Source organism: Hypanus sabinus, chromosome 7, assembly GCF_030144855.1.
Source record: "Hypanus sabinus isolate sHypSab1 chromosome 7, sHypSab1.hap1, whole genome shotgun sequence".
Lineage (NCBI taxonomy): Eukaryota > Metazoa > Chordata > Chondrichthyes > Myliobatiformes > Dasyatidae > Hypanus > Hypanus sabinus.
In genome coordinates this window covers 148,667,029-148,684,925 of record NC_082712.1, presented here as the reverse complement: position 1 = coordinate 148,684,925, position 17,897 = coordinate 148,667,029, and the positions used below count along the sequence as shown (strand labels likewise).

Sequence of the window (17,897 nt, the reverse complement as noted above, 5' to 3'; positions counted from 1 at the left end):
GTTTCTGTGCTGCATTACTCTATGATTCAACAACTTTATCATCACCTACCATTTCTTCAGATTTCTTAAACTCTCAACTTTACACAAATTAAACCAAAGTGTTTGATATAATCATTGAATTTCTCACATTAGCAATGTAAAATTGATAACATTTATGATAGAAGGAAAATAAATTCCAAAGAAGATTACAATCACAGCCCTTGAATAGCAAATTGCTGGTGTAGAAGAATGCCTGAAACAGCTGATAAGCAGGCCCTTCACAGTTGAAGATACCTTGTGAACTGAAGTTAATATGGTGACATCACTTCTCTGATGTGAGTTCCAAAAACACTGCATTTTCTCCAACAGGAAATACAAGGCCACAAAGGTATGCACAAATAACTCTGCAGGAACATTAACACAAGTCAGAAGCCAAAACATAAACAAATGTCAAGGGATCACAATAAAAATTTCTACATTTCTCAATACCATCAAATTTAATTCCCAAAATTCTAATCCCTTGATTACTATTTGACCTATGAGTTCTGAGCCAGCTTTCAACAGATCTAACAGATTTATAGTCAATGGTGTTGGAAATCACAGGCAAATATTTTTATAAATTAATCCACTAATGTTTGAAATGAAGATGAGATTCTAGTCTCCAGATTACTTAGAACGAATAGCTATTTTTCTTTATTCTTTTATTGAATCAAGGCAATCCAAATTCGACTTGTTGGCAAATGCAATCATATGTAAAAATTGGAAACATGTTATTATTTCATAAGTGAAGTTATTAAAATATTCTACAAATCAAAATAACCAATAAAACAATAATGAGCATAGAAATGTAGAAAATAGGTGCTGGAGTAGGCCATTCGGCCCTTTGAGCCTGCACTGCCATTCAGTATGATCATGGCTGATCATCCAACTCAGAACCCTGTACCTGCTTTCTCTCCATACCACCGATCTCTTCAGCCACAAGGGCCATATCTAACTCCCTCTTAAATATAGCCAATGAACTGGCCTCAACTTTTTCCTGTGCAGAGAATTCCACAGATTCACCACTCTGTGTGAAGAAGTTTTTCCTCATCTCGGTCCTAAAAGGCTTCCTCTTTATTCTTAAATTGTGACCCCTCATTCTGGACTTCCCCAACATTGGGAAGTATGATGACTTACTACTTATGTCCTCTATTTATGTTCTTGATATTTATTGCAAATTATTAATTATTGTTGTTTGCATTTGCACAGTTTGTTGTCTTCTGCATTCTGGTTGAATGTCCTAGTTGGATTGTTTTTCATTAATTCTGTTATGGTTATTATTCTATAGATTTGTTGAGTATGCCCAGAAAAAAAATGAATCTCATAGTTGTATATGGTGACATATATGTACTTTGATAATAAAATTTATTTTGAACTTTGAACTTTAATAATAAAAATAACTACAAGATATTGGAAATTTCTTTAGCACAAATAAAAACATTTATGTGCATTAGCATGAAGTTGCATTTTTCCAGTATTCCATCAGACATAAACAAATAAAAGTAATACAGCACAGAATCAAGTGTTTTGACCCAACTGTTCCATGCCAACTGCAGCATCCACTCTGCTAGTACAAATTGCCCGTGTAAGGCTCATAAGCCTCCAACCCCCTTCTATGTATCCATCCAAATGCCTCTTAAATGTTTCAATTAAACCCACCTCAACCACTTCGTCTGGTAGTTCATTCCAGTACTCACTGCAGTTCTCTCTCAGGTCTCAAGTCACTTTCCTCTTATTTTGTATCTAGTTTTTGGTGTTCCAACCTTATGACTATCCACCTAATCCATACCTCTCATTTACTGCTCTCCAGGGAATAAAGATTCAACATGGAAACCTCTTCCTATAATCAGGCCCTCATGTAATGACATAATCCTCATCTCTTCTGCACCCTCTCCAGCTTGACAGTCTTTTCTTTAAAAGAATGACAAAATCAGGTGGCACAATAATGTAGTGATTAGTTTAATGCTTTACAGTGCCAGAAATCAACAATTCCTGCCGCTGTCTGTAAGGAATTAGAATGTTCTCCCGCTGACAGCATGAGTGTCCTCCAGGTGTTCCAGTTTCCTCCCACGTTCCAAAGATGTACAGTTAGGGTTAGTGAGATGTGGGCATACTACGTTGGTGCCAGAAACATTGGGAGACTTGCAGACTGCTTCCAGCACAGTCCTTGGACTGTGTTGGTTGTTCACAGAAAACTGTACATTTCACTGTTTCAGTGTACATATGGCAAATACAGCTCATCTTTACAAAAACCTTTAGGTGGATCAATAGAAACAGATCAACAATAGGAAACAGAGGGTGAGGATTGAAGGTTGATTTTCTTACTGAAGGCTTGTGACTAGTAGTGCCTCGGAGTTCTCTGTTATTCATTATTCATATAAATAATTTGGATATGAATATACATAGCATGATTAGCAAGTTTGCTGATGATACTAAATAAGTGGGTTCTGTTGATAGTGAGGCAGGTTACAATGAACTGCAAAGAAATCTTGATCCAATGGGCTGAAGAATGGCAAGTGGATTTCAACTTAGACAAGAGTGAGGAGAGGCGTTTTGGACAGTCAAATCAGGATAAGACCTATACATTGAATGGCAGGCACTGATGAGTGTCATGGAACAGAGGGACCTGGGAATACAAGTGGCCAAGCAAGCAGAAAGGGTAGTGAAGAAAGTGCTGGCCATCATCAGACAAAGCACTGAATTTAGAAGAGGAGACAATATGTTGCAATTATATAAAACAATGGTGAATCCACACTTGGGAATATTGTGATAGATACATCACAGGGAGAATGTACACTCTCCTTACAGACGGTGGTAGCAATCAAACCCCGACCGGTGATCGCTAGTGCTATAATGCAATTGCATCACATTCAGTGGGACCTACCTAGCTTCCCCTGAAGCCCATGTGATCTAACTTTCCAGATCAGCTGCCATCCAGGACCTTGTCAAAGGCTGAACTAAAGCCCATATAGAGAACATCCACTGCCTGATCTTCATCAATCCACTTAATACCTCTTCAAAATGAACCAAAAGTTTTCTCAGACATGATCTCCCCTGCACAAAACAATGCTCACTGTTCCTGATCATTTCTGAATACAATGATGCAAATATTTTCCAATACACTAGAATAAGTATTATCTATTTTGTTCAGAAACTGATTAAATGTATCCTTAGCTCTAGAGTTAAACATTGCCAAGAGCTGTATGGAATTATTTAAGAGTACTTACTATTACATCCTGACAGAAATAAATCCTGCCATCCTTAAATTTTAATTTCTATTTGAAATACAAAGAGAAAAAACAGCAATCTTCTATGCTCTTATCCTGTACTTGCCAACCTGCTGATAGTGAAAAAGATAAGAAGAACAAATCATTATTCAATCTTAAGAATAAAAAATAGGACAAGTGAGTGAGCCTATGAGAAGAACGTCTAATTGAAACTTGTTTGAGTTTGAGAATAAATAATAATTTGCTAACTAATAAAACTCAAACTGTATATGTCACATTAATTTACCTGCTGTTTCTATCTAGTTTGGAGGAAACTTTACTTGAATCACCAAGGCATAGACAAGTGGAAATCAAATGTGGATAAATGGGAACTGTAGAGATAAGCACAATGGTGAGCATTGACATGAAGAACCTGCTTCCGTGCTGTACGACTCCACAAGTTTCTGAAGTCAACAACATGCAAAATAGTGTAAAACAAATCTTACTAATATACTATAGTACATTTCCATAGTCAATAATTATAAATACAAGTGCAAGAGTGTAGCTTTTGTAACCACCTCTGGCCTGAAATATCAGATGGATACTATATCTAGCCTCTGCTCAAATTTGCTTTCATCACAGAACACTAATACATGTCAAATATCAAATAATGCCCAGGTGCACTAAATACAAAAGAAATCCTATGAGTTCTAACATTACACCAGTAGTATTTTAAAAGAGGTGCCCTGCTAACCAAATGTTTCCAGTCCAGCATCAACACTGCATCAACTCAATGAAGTTTTAGAAATATGATGTGTTTAGGAAAGATCCAATATGACGAGTTTCAGCCAATCAGGCTACTCTTAATCAAAGGCAATGGAATAGAAGATTTCACCGTATGCCTTCATGTAACCAAAAAGTCATTGAATTCCCTTAAGATCACTTAGCTCCAAGCTTCAATATAGCTTTGGAGCAGACAAATGAACTGTCTTCTAAAGTGAAACAACTAGTAATGGGCCAATATTCCCTCATTCTGTTCAAGTTCAAAGAATGGATACCAGTGAAACTGGATGGGTATCTATAATATTTCATAGTAATCATCATATCTCTAATGGGGTACCATGAGGCTTGGTAACATAGAAAAAAAACACAAATGAATCAAATTCATTTTATACCTTTGTCTAATTTAATGATTCAAAATAAGAAGAAATGTAATTAAAATAATATGAAATCTGTGAACACTTCACTAAATGATTTTAATTAGTAGAAATTTTTCTGGGATTGGAAAGCTCTTCTACCCAAATTCTGCTTCAAATGCGGCAAAGTGCTTGTAGCAGAAAGTAATGCTGCCTGGTAGACCACACCAAAAAGTGGCAATTGTGTTATAAGTCAGAGCCACTCAGCTTTGCTGCATTATATTCTCCACTTTCTTTTCGCTGTTGTGTCAAGGCAGAAAGATTCTTAAGTTCAGCCTCACTATACTTGGGTTTAAGATAGACACAGTTATAGTCAAATTCTTCATCCAATGTGAATGGCTGGACTTCATCTGTCAATACCTGATGAAATATAAAGCAGATTTCATTCTCACAAATTATGATCGGAAACATGGCTCTCCTCTAATGTCACCTACTCTGCCAACAGCTCTGCCCATGAATGCAAGAAACCAGAGACAGTTGTGGACACAGCCCAGCACATCACAGGAACTAACATCCCCGCCATGAACTTTCTCTACACTTTGCTCTGCCTTGGTAAAGCAGGCAACAGAATCAAAGACCCCTCCCACCCCAGCCATTCTCTCTTCACCCACATCCCATCAGGCAAAAAAATGCAGAAGCCTAAAAGCATGTACAACCAGGCTCAAGGCTAGCTTCTATCCCGCCATTGAATGGTCCCCTACTCTGATAAGATGAACTTTTTGTTGTGTATTTAAAATTTCAGTAATATTATTAATATATTAGCATTGTGTTGATTACATAACTCATTATGAGCTATATGTAAAAGTACGCGAACAACATACATCATTACCCCACTGTGTCATAAGTACGCACAACATCAAAGTGAAAACGAAGTACGTGGGTTATCCCCGGCTCTCCTGTGTGTGTTTTTTCTATTAGCTTTAAGAGTTACAAAACATAACCCTTTTGAACTCACAATCTACATTGTAATGGTTTTGCATTGCACTTCCTCTTTAACTGTAGTACTTTACTCTGAATTTTGGTATCATTTTACCTTGTACTACCTGAATGCTCTGCTGTAATGAAATTATCTGTATGGCAGGCATGTAAGACATGTTTTCCCACTGTACCTCAGCACTTGTGACAATAATAAAACAATTTTAACAATTTACTTGTCACAGGATTTTATATTATGTGGCAAATTAGAAAGTATAGACACATGACCATCTGCTTTGTGCTCAATTAATATAAAATAGTGCTCAGTACTTAAAGTAAAAAAAACATAAAATTACACCCTGCTCAAAGTCCACTTTATTTTTAAATTGATGACTGAAACTTTCTAGGAATTGCACTTATGTCTATATGTCTTTGCCAACAATGACACTCATATAATAGTGCGAACAGAAACACAAAGACTTCTTTTTACTCTTATTTTTCCCTTATACAACAAACTACAGGAAATTATCTGATGTGAAAATTAAAATGTCAATGAGTTCGCAAGACCGATCTTGGGACAATTACTTTGTATTTGACATGTTCAAGTAAATAAAAATAAATGCATTTTGGATTTGATCAATGTCCAAATTTAGCATTGAAACACTGATCAGCTCATCACAGAAAATATATTACATGAGCTTCAGCAATGTAACTACTTTGCAACAGCATAAAGCCTCCAAATTATTTTTAAAATTTCTTAAATAATGTGCATACCTGGTCATTTGCTTTGTTATTAAACTCTTCAACACATGGATACACTTTGAAGTCAAGGATTGTGTATTTGCATTCACAATGAGAATAACTTGCAGGAATCTCCTCTTTGATTTTACCTGGGAGCACTTCTAGATTCAATGGACAGTGACAGTTAGTAACATGTTGATAATATCTATAAATACTTCAGCAGCCAAAATGTGCTATACTGGAAAAAAATAATTAAATGTCTATTCATTACTGGAATCCTTGAAGACTACTGTATTTCCTAATAACTATTTTAATAAAACATACAAACTCACAACTATTACTGCTTTATGAGCATCACTGAAATGTCATCAAAGAAGCTCACAGAAAATGCCCATCATTAACTTCATTGTGCAACACCTATAGATTTACTAGCAATACCCATGCAATATTTCACACTGTGACTTCACCAGATACAGTGCCATCAAATTATGAAATTAACCATCATCCCTGTTTTAAACCACCTGATATTCTTTCACTGCCACATAATGCTTAGCAACAGAATTTTGTTGAACGAGTTTTACTGTATCATGGGGTGCAAGCCACAGAATGATGCCAATATCTATCATATTTGTTCACTAAAATAGTCACCATGGCAGTGGCCCACAATGTTAGTCTCAACTATAGGCTGTTTTTTAGTCTTATTAATCAGCAAGGCTGTAGCATCTTCCCACATAGATAAAAGGAAACAAATATGCAAGTTATGTTAAGTGATGTTCCTAATTAAGTACACAATAATAAGATTGAACATAAATCTTTACAAACCCACTTCCATCACACCCCAAGTTTTGTCAAAGTTAAAAACTTAAATTGTATATTGCAATGTAAGAAAACAATAGACAATAGGTGCAGGAGTAGGCCATTCAGCCCTTCGAGCCAGCACCACCATTCAATGTGATCATGGCTGATCATCCACAATCAGTACCCTGTTCCTGCCTTCTCCCCATATCCCTTGACTCCGCTATCTTTAAGAGCTTTATCTAACTCTTTCTTGAAAGCATCCAGAGAGTTGGCCTCCACTGCCTTCTGAGGCAGAGCATTCCATAGATCCACAACTCTCTGGGTGAAAAAGTTTTTCCTTAACTCTGTTCTAAATGGCCTACCCCTTATTCTTAAACTGAGGCCTCTGGTTCTGGTTTCCCCCAACATCGGGAACATTTTTCCTGCCTCTAGTGTGTCCAATCCCTTAATAATCTTATATGTTTCATTCAGATCCCCTCTCATCCTTCTAAATTCCAGTGCAAAATTGTGGATTCTATTTGTGATAGCACAAAACATGGAAACATTTTTTACATAAATAGCAATGAGGAAAATACCTGTTAGATGTGTGCCTCACACATAGCAGGAATTCCTGCTCCTCTTCAAATGATACAAAAATATCTTTAAATCTATGAACCAGGGCAAGGTGAATATATCTATGCTCCTACCATTTCATCAAGATTTCAATAAACTGCTTAAACAGGCTTTGAGTGCATTGACCATGTAAAATTTCATGAGTGACTGGCACAATCTGAAGAAAGCTGCATTAAGCAATGTCTGTAACAGCTAGCGAGAGTTAGTTCAAAGACTCAGGATAATGAGAGCAGGTCAAAGAAAAGTAAAGATACTGAAGGCTCTAAACACCCTTATTGACAAGATGAAGAGAAAGACAAAGGCAGTTGAATCGTAGGTCACCAGCATGCCCCACATGTCCAAGTCCAAATAAAATAATGAAGCCACAGAAGGCTGCTCTTCAGATCAATGGCAGGAGTGAAGCCCAAAGGACATGGTCATAGTTCACGATGTGTTTAATGATCTCATAAATCTTGTCAAGGTCAGTGATCAAATCCCAACACTCAACAATTCACCAATGCATACACTCGCCTAACAATCTGCATCAATCATAACTTTAACATTTATAGATACAGCATATTCTCTCTCCCTCTCCCTTATTTGTGCAACTGCCATTGAAATACACAGCAATGGTGCATAGATCATTAAAGATAGCAGTATGTACAAATACAATATTTTATTTGCTCTGTTTTCAGATTTAGAAACTGCTGACAATGCACACACATATCTCTTTCTTACTGCTTACTTTTGTGTGTGCATTTCTTCTTTCTAATAGACAAGAATATCTACTCAGTCAGACAACAATGGATCAGAATTAAAACACTTCCTCCTTAGCCACTAGCTGAGAAATTGGCACTTGCAGATATAAAGATATAAAGATATTTAAGGTGACATCCACAAATAGCAGTCACCAGGCAGAAAGGAAACACAGCCAAAGTGTCCAAACATGTGAGATTGCACACTCTAAATGAGAGCAGCATTTAAGGCCTTCCTTCCATTTTTAGGTCATAGTGTTTATGTAAATTGACCTTGAACATATAGAGAACTTGAAGAACATGGGGTTATAAATGCTAAGTAGTATTCATGTTAACTCCAACAAGAGATGACCAACTCCAACAAGAGATCTCCAGTTTTTTTCCATTTAAAAGCAAACACAAAGAACATCCAACCTTCCAGCCATCAGCAGTGAACAAAAGTTCAATGTATTGGCCATATAAGTGTTATGGTTACTAGACCAGGCAATATACTGTAACTACCGGTTCAATTTCTGACTCCATCGTGTTCAAAGAAGATGCCTGGAATTTAATATGTAGCCCCTGGCACGCCTTAGGCTCGCTCAGCTCACTTCCATCTAGGAGGAGCAGCCTTCGCCCCAGACTGGGTAATCAGTTTATGTGGATGCTGTGTGATGTCCCCACCACGCCAAATAACAGACAGTACACCATATGCGATTAAATGATTACACTTTATAGATCTTATTAGAACTAAGTGATTAATAACGATACAGTATATATGAAGAAAAAGGAAATAAAGTTATCAACTTATCAAAACTTATCAAAGTCCAAACCACTTCATGCTCAACCGTTGGAGCTCAATTAATTAAGTCTTCTGGCCACCATCCGATCCCCTCAGACCTCCTCGACTCGCAGCTCAGGACCACCCGAAGTGATCAACCTAGCACCCCCGGCACGTCTGTCTCCATCTCCTCTGCTCACCGAAAATCCTGGCCTCGGACCCTCACTCGGGGTCCGTTCTGTTGCCAGCTTACAGCATCACATGCTCTCTCTCTCACCCCCTCGTGCCGACTCCCCAAAAGCCCACCAACAATAGCTTACAGACCCAGAAGAGCAAATAGCATCTATCCCAACTGGTTAACAAATGAATACAATTCCCGTTATCAGTAAATTTTAACCCAAACAAGCTACGAGAGAAAGCACTTATCATAACAAAGAAGCATTCCTACTTTTAACAAAACAAAGCAGCCATTTTGATTAATATACACAGCAACAAAAAAAGAAGAAACCCCCCCTTTTTTATCATTTACAATTTTCTCCTGTTGCCTGAGCGTGTGCAGATGCAGTACCATTCAAGATGCTCATTTTCATCCAGTGCAAGGTAAATTCTTGAGCAGCATTGTAGCAATCCAAAGACCCATTATTCCCATTATGGCTGGAATAGTATTGTGGTGAACTACATATACCTGTCTGGACACGACCCCTGCTGACTGCTCCTGTGGCTCCTCCCACAGACCCCGGTATAAAGGCGATCAAGGCCTGAGCCCGGCCTCTCAGTCTCCAGGATGTAGTATGATGGTCACTCACTGCTTGTTCCTTCTTCCAGTCAATAAAAGCCGATATCTCGCCTTTACGTCTCAGAGTGAGTTATTGATGGTGCATCAAGTATTACCTATAGTATGCTCTGCACCAAGGAACTTCTTTGACAGCTCTTCTCCTATATAAGCCATTAGTTTACCAACCACAGACACAATCATTCATCTGTTTTTTAGTCATTTTCAGGCTCAAACAAAGTCACCATTTATTGCCCATGCCCAACTGCCTATGAAAAAATAGCAGAGAATTGCCTTCTTAAACTGATGTAGCACTTCCAAAGAAAGTACTCACTCAGTGCTGTTGGGTAGGATTTAGATCAGTATTTCCCAACCTTTCTTAGGCTAACACCCCTCTTAGGCACAATATACTTTCCAGGGAATTCATAGTTTAAAAACCTGTCTACCATATGCTAACATGAGAAAAATGATTCTGCTTTAAATTGTTATTTGTCTTTAAATCTGACTTACACTGTACTTGTGTGCTGTACAGCAGCTTAAGTTTCAATGTGATCCTTGAGCTTGATGGTTTTTGGCTTAAGTTGAAATAGCTGGCTTAAGTTGTGACAGCAAAAGCCTTAAGTCCCCGCGCACAACAATGGCCAAGTGGTTTCTGATTTATGTGAGTTTGTGATTCACTGCAATGAAATCTCTTTGAAATGATTTTAAAATACTGGCATCCATTTTGAGTGCAGTGATGAGCACTTCTGATACAGTAGGAATTATTAATCTTCCACCAACTGTATGAGATTTTCCATACTTGCTATCATTTTGGAAATGTTATAAGAAGCAATGAGACTACTATCAAGGTAATTTTTAGCTTTCTTGGCAAATAACTTGAGTATACAACACTTTTCAAATGCTTCTTTCATCTTCTGGAACTGAATAATACCATAAATAGCCTTTTCAGGGTGTCTTTTACAGAAGTGTCCTGCAATCTTGATGGTTCCATGGCTTCATTAGACAGTACAGTATACAAATAAGACACATGGGGCATTGCTGATCTGATGGGAATGGAATAAAACCATACTCCAGGTACGTAACATTGTATTGACGTGCTTTCTGTAGTTTCTGCTTCTTAGCGGGATGAGAATTCAAGGCTTCACCAACTTCAGACTCATAGAGATCGCACCATACATATTTATCCATCATTAACAGGCATTGTTCAGATCACACTTGGAGTGTTGTGACCCAGTTTTGGGCCTCTTTTCTACGAAAAGATGTGCTGGCATTGGAGAGGGTCCAGAGGAGGTTCTGGACAATGTTGATAGCATCTTTCCAACCACAGACAGCATCAAGGACAATGGTAGTGGTCGTTTTGAAGTGCAGTATTTCTGCTTTGTCCTGGGAGTGGCAAAATTTCTTGAGAGTTGTTGGTAGTGCATTCGTCCAGGCAATTTAGAGAATCCCATCCTCGCAGGTGGCGGAAAGGCATTGAAGCCACCTTCCAAATAACTCAACATCTGCCTTGGGAACATTCCATTCTTCAATGCCTCCGGGCTAAAATCATAGAATATCCACTTACCACTGTTAAATACCACCATGACATCATATTCAGCAGTGGTTCAAGAAAAAAGTCACCATTAGACAATGACAATAAATTGTCTAATAGTGACCTCTTTTCTTGAACCATTGTTGTCTGTGTATTATGGTGGTATACCAGTTATCGCATGACTGCCCATTTTCTAAGAATTCATTTAATTCAAGTTCCTTCATTAAATTACTCTTGCGCTAATTGGAAAAAGATGCAGTTATTCATTGTCTAACCAGCAAAGGTTCTCAAAAAGAAAAATCTGCATAAATCCAATTCAATATTGACATTTATTTTACTTCCTGCTTTTATTTGAAAATGAATCTCTGCATGAAATAATGTTTTTATCATAATGCCCCAACTACAATATTGTCTCAATTCCTGAGCCATAAAGTGTGTTCACTATTGGTATCTGCTGTTTTGCTCTTTATCTGCCCAGCTGCAGTTTAATGAGCTGCACTAGTGCAGAACAGCCAGTCGAGATAACTGTGGCATAGCAGGGACTGTCCCTGGGTAGCTGTTGCTAGACTCATTAATTTTATCATAAATAACTTGCATTCAAATATAAAGATCAATAATGCTTTTTGCAATTGAAAAATAAAGACAACCATATTTAGATCTGAAAATAAAATAAGTTCATACTGTATTAAAATATGAACTTAATATTTATAAATTCAGAGGCAAGGCCTCAAAGGCACACAATTTAAAAAGAAGAAACTGGAAATGAATATGTAAACATGGCTAGTGATCAGTTACAATATTTTGCACAGGTACTAAATTGAATTAAGTCTAATATTATGAAGAACAATGTTATCCCAAATTCACAAGATCACAAATTCATCTCATAATATAGAGCTAATGAGGCCATGATAAAGAAACAAGAGCTCTACATCTAATCTTTGCTTCTGATCTCAGTGTCTTTTGATTAACAAAGGTTAATACAGGATATTACATCACAATTATCATTAAGTGCCAGAAAAGACTGTAGAGCCTGAATGTTCTATTCCTGCTCTTAAGTTTCTTCTTAGTATTTAATTAAATTATTTAATATTTTAGAAAGTATAGACTAACAAATTAAAGTCAACTTTTGCATGCAAAATTGCCCAAATGGCCCCCTTCAAAGAAATACAGTTCTACCAAGTTAACTGTGTCTATATTAGTTGAGTGGACATGGTGAACATTCCACAGTGTTTATCAATGGTGTTGAGGTGATGGTTATCAATGGAGATGGTTGAGAACTTCGAGTTACTAGGTAAATATCACCAACAATTTGTCCTGTTGCAGCCACATAGATGTGATAGCCAATAAGGCATACAAATGTCTCTATTTCCTCAGATGGCTAAGGAAATTCAGCATGTCCTCAAAGACTCTTGCCAAATTTTACAGATACACCGAAGGAAGCATTCTACCCACATGCACCACAGTTTACTATGGCAATTGCTCTGCCCAAGATTTTAAGAGAGTTGCAAACACAACCCTGGTCATCATACAAATCAGCCTCTCCTCCATCAAGCCTACACTTCTAGCTTCCTCATGAAATCAGGCAATGTAATCAAGGAGCCCTCCTACCCCAGTCATTCTCTCTTCTCCCCTCTCCAATCAGGCAGAAGACACAAAAGCTTGAAAACGTATACCAACAGACTCAGTGACAGCTTTATCCAGCTATTATCAGACTCCTGGATGACCTTTTCATATGATTAAGATGAACTTCTGATCTCATTGGGGTCCTTGTATTTGATTTGTTTCCCTGCACTACAGTGGTAGCTAAAGTACTACATACTACATTCGGGTTTTTTAATTTATACTACCTCAATGTGTTTATATGGCATGATCTGACTGGATGGCACTCAAACAACAAAATTCACTCTATCACAGTACATCTGACAATAATAAATCAAAACTAATTTTTTAAAGTCTCAATAATGAATGATAAATTACAATAGTTTTTCATATTGCTGATTTGTAAAGTTGAACTGCTAGATATGAGCCTTGAAATTACTCAATGCAAATTGTTCCACAATGACTGGAAATGACTTCAGCAAATATCAAAATTAGAAATTAACTTGATAATGTAGTCTACTAAAAAAAAATCAGCAAGAACTGTATAGACCACAACCACCAGAAAACATTCTTCATTCTGGCAAGTCCATTTATCCAGATTAAATGATTATGGTTTGCACTTGTTTACCTACCTGTGCCACTTTGCTGTTCACTTTCTTTGTCACTGTCTATGTCTTCAATGTCAATACATTTCTCTACCTAAAATGAATTAAAGATAAACAAAATGTTAATAAAAATAACTTAGTGATGGGCATCTATAAAAGCAAACCATCAGTTTGTTAAATTTATTTGAAATAACTACTAACATTTCTTATAGCTGTGAGGTACCATATATTAAGCAATTACAGCATGAAGTTTGCAAAATAGAGGAAAGCAGTGCCCTACAATGCTCCTCTTTCTTGAGGACCAATTATAATAGGTTTTCCTCGTTGCAGGAAACTGCTCCACTGACATATCCAGGCCCATGGACAATACAGTGGATTCCGGTTAACTGGGGTGCTTTGGGGTCAGTACATTTTGGCCCAATTAACCATTTGCCCCAGTTAGCCAAATTTTCATGAAAATAATTCAAAAGGTATAAAAAAAAGACAAACCACCATTTAACAAAGTAATAAACTATGGATTTAAATGAAATGCAAAACAAATTAGAAGACTACCAATAAAACAGTACTATAAAACTATGTATTAGATCCCAATTCTTCTAGTGTACACTTCCATGTTCCTTTGATTGATTGTAAATGAACTAATTCAGTGCAGACACCTAGTGTAGCTATGGGCTGCCTTCATTCAATGCTTTCAATGATTGCATCCTCCAAATTGTCATTTTCATTACAAATTTCAATGTGATTTTAACTTGTTGGAGTAACAAAATTGTTTCATTTTCACTCCTGGCTGTTTCTGGCATCTCCAAGCCTGAATGCTTGAAACCACAATGAGCAAAACAGTTCTGAATTGTCTTACTGCTTATTTCTTGCCAACTACCATTGATAAAAATCACAGTTTTTTTTTAGACACAAATACATGTAACTGACACTATTTAAAAACTGTTCATTCTAAGCACAGTTTAGTATCTAATGGCCAGGCAAGTACTCATGACTGATGCTAGTTAGAAACTATTCAGAAACAGTCACCTGTCCCAATTAAGCAGCATAATGTCCCAAATAAACAAAGGGAATCCGAAACAAAGGGAAAACAAAGGGCTATTTTCTTGTTCCTTTTTTCATCTTTAAGAGTTGTCCTAAATAAGTGGCTGCCCCAATTAACTGAAATCCACTGTATTAGAAAATCTCAACAGCTACCTTCTCACTTCAGTTGATGGCATTCCTAGGCCATAGGGAATTAAACTTATACCATTAAGTTCAAATGGATCTCAAAATCTCAGGAAAAGAGCCTGATTTAAATATTATTACCTCTTATTCATTCCTCTAGTGGGACTAGTGATTAAATTAGAAATAATACCCACAGATTGTAACATCTGTTCATCTGTCAAATGTGGAAGATAAAATGTAGACATAACACTCTTGTGTCTATTAAATCTTTTCACTTGGACTTTTTAACAAAATGAAAATGATGGAATGAAAGCTCCAAATTGACAAAAAAGCATATATAAAATTTAAGATAGTTTTGCTTCATTCCAATGCTGATAGCAATGCAATAAACAAAATGTTGGTCCAGAATACTAGTTCAAAGTACATCTATTATCAAAGCATATATACATTATAGAACCTCGAGAGCAAATAAACATTCAGAACTGAAGTCCATGAAAGACAGTCTGTCCACAGACGAGAAAGCAGAGTCTCACTTCAGCACGGTAAATGTCACGGAGCTGTGAGCTAAACAGGCCCGTCCCCTACCTCCGACCCCAACATCCTGACCTCTTCAATCTGGCCCAGCACATAAATCATCAGTCAAACATTGGGGTCTGTTGCTTTGATATGCTGTGGGGCCTGGACCCTGCCACCTCGACTCAGCCTGTACCTGACCTTTCCAATTCGGCCCAGAGCTTAAATTGATCGAACCTCGGGTCTTTCCCCACACTGGGCAATGGGCCTGCTGCCTTGCCTCCACTCACCCTGACTCCGCCGATAAGCAGACACTGAGCTTCACCAGCACCATCTTAAAACAGAAGTACCCAAGCACAGTAGTCATTTTTTCTACAAAACCTATTTAAAGAATGCCTATTAATCAGATGCTATCCCAGCATAGAGATCCTATTACAGGTATGCTCCCTTTAATCTACCTCACACCCCTACCTGTTCCACTTAGGCCTCAGATTCTTCACCCACCTACCAGCACTCTGGCAATCGACTCCCCATGTTTTCTTGTCAGACTTTTTTATTGTCCAAGACTCCAATTGCCAACTTTCACCTCAACAGCTTCAAATCTGCAGGTAACATAGCACAAGACCCTCTAAAGACCTTCAGAGAATCTCCTACTACTCTCTCCAATTTCCAGTAACCACCACCTGCCTTCACTGTTACAAACTCCAATCTCTAGCTACCATTCCAACCTTCAGCTTACCACACAGTGATTTGATTGGCCATTCTCTCTTTCCCAAAGCCAAGACTAGAACTTTGTCCTGGGCCTATCAAATTTTTCTTTGTGAACTGTATGACGGAAAAAAAACAGGCAACAGGCAATTATTTGGAGCTTAAAAGCTGATGGAATAATGTTTAGGCCTTTTAGTTCACTTGTTTGAGTGTCATTCACAAAAATGTAGGCACTACCAAGTAACAGTAGAAACGGAAAACAATTCTCAGAGATAACCACAAAACCAATTTCTTTAGCTTCATAGTTATTTACAAACAAAACATATTTTAAAATTCTGTGGATTGTGATGAATAACAAATATATAATTATAATTTAGTAATTATTTTGCAAATGCTGTCATCAGCAAATTGCAAACTTCAAAAAAAATCAAAATCATCACTGGAAGAGATTTACAAACTATGTTGTTATTAGGTTTACTCAAATGTAGTCACAAATTATTTAGAGTGAATACAAGGCACTCTGCTCAGCCTACTTCGAGCAACACAGCACTTTAAATCTGACTGTAGGGGGCATGACTGTACTAACAAAGCTGTAGGTGACTTTTCCTTCATTAGTTCTGAACCAACCAGCAGCTTTGGTGGCCAGTTTGTCCTGGGATAATAAATACGTAAAGTAAAAGATGAAAATAAACTACAAAGAAAGTAGCTCATTTAGCAAATACATTGATATTGTCCCTTGCAATGCATTTAATTGTTTTGGGATTAAACTATTAATCAGGTTATAGGAAGAAACAACCCTAAAGTAGGCAGAAAGAATTACTTCAAAATTCTGTCTCTTAAGCCTATTTAATTTAAATGTTATTTAACAGTTCTAATAAGTTCTGCAAAATACTAATAGAAATTACAATACAGAATATATTTTGTACCAAACACCGTGAAATAAATGCATTCTGTTCACTCTTGCATTAACAAAATAACAAATGTTCTACGTGGTTAGCCAAAACAGGAAACATTTGTTATAAGTAACTTAAGCTAGTATGTCATGTCACATGAGGAAAGCCTGAGCAGTTACTTGGTTAGGCTACGATCATTAAAATTCCATTAAAAGTAGTATATTCAGTCATTATTCAATGCTTCACTTTTTGTGAAGTATCTACATAATATCTTTAACAGGCAGGCTTTATTTAAATGAAATAAATACACAGAACATATATTGCATAGAATTATAGGAAAATTATATTGAGAAAGGAGGCAATTCCTTGCAAGTTTTAGCTCTTCAAATACACATTCAAATACTTTTCAAGTGCAGAGAGGATTTACACCTCTACCCCATTTCCGACAACAGGTTTCAGGCCTCCTTACCATCTGAGTGAAAATTAAGTTGATGGATAAAGTTTAGCATATTTTAAAATTGTATAGAAGGCTTCAGGAAATTACATGAATACATTGTTCTTCATGTGATACCATATTACTGAACTGAATTTGAAAAATATTCAGCTGACTACTACAATTATTCAAAAAATATGTATAAATACATATTTTTATCTAAATCTAAGAAATTGTTAACAAAATTATTTATTCACATAATTTGAAATGTGATATTTCAGACATCAAGGCACAGGTTTATTTTTAAGTTAAAGTTAGAATTTGATCTCATTGCAACTGTTCTGTATGGCAAGTACTGTAAAGATTGGAAAGGCTGGAGCTGTTTTCTTTGGCACAAGTAGTGTGTAAAATGAGTTTTAATGGGGTAAACAAGAAAGGACTCATTTGCTTTAGTAGAAACAGCAAAAACTGGATTAAGTTATTTGGCATAATTAGTGTAGCTACCTGAAATAGCAGAAGAGGCAAAAGCCTTCATGGCACATCACAAAAGCATATGCAGAATTGAATCGCGTATCACAAAGCTCTACTAAGGAACGTCTGCTAACAGATTTGCAAATACCTTCCACAACCTGAAAAGCAACTAGCTCCAAACAGTACCAAGACTCCAGTTCTTAAAAAAGAACGAAGCATTGAATTAAA

General features: G+C 36.9%; 1 protein-coding gene across 5 annotated transcripts in view; it reads right to left on the bottom strand.

Moving 5' to 3' along the window:
- Positions 1 to 4,387: 4,387 nt before the first annotated feature.
- Positions 4,388 to 17,897, bottom strand: part of iftap (intraflagellar transport associated protein) — a 38,105-nt gene continuing 24,595 nt past the window's right edge. For 4 of the 5 annotated variants that reach the window (XM_059975956.1, XM_059975957.1, XM_059975955.1 and 1 more), the window contains 3 exons: positions 13,515 to 13,581; positions 6,110 to 6,237; positions 4,388 to 4,780 (listed from right to left, as the gene is read on the bottom strand). In XM_059975956.1, the coding sequence (XP_059831939.1) occupies positions 4,607 to 4,780; positions 6,110 to 6,237; positions 13,515 to 13,581 (369 nt within the window). In that variant the 3' untranslated portion in view covers positions 4,388 to 4,606. The remainder of the gene's footprint in view (positions 4,781 to 6,109; positions 6,238 to 13,514; positions 13,582 to 17,897) is intronic. The other variant, XM_059975959.1, reaches the window with a different exon arrangement.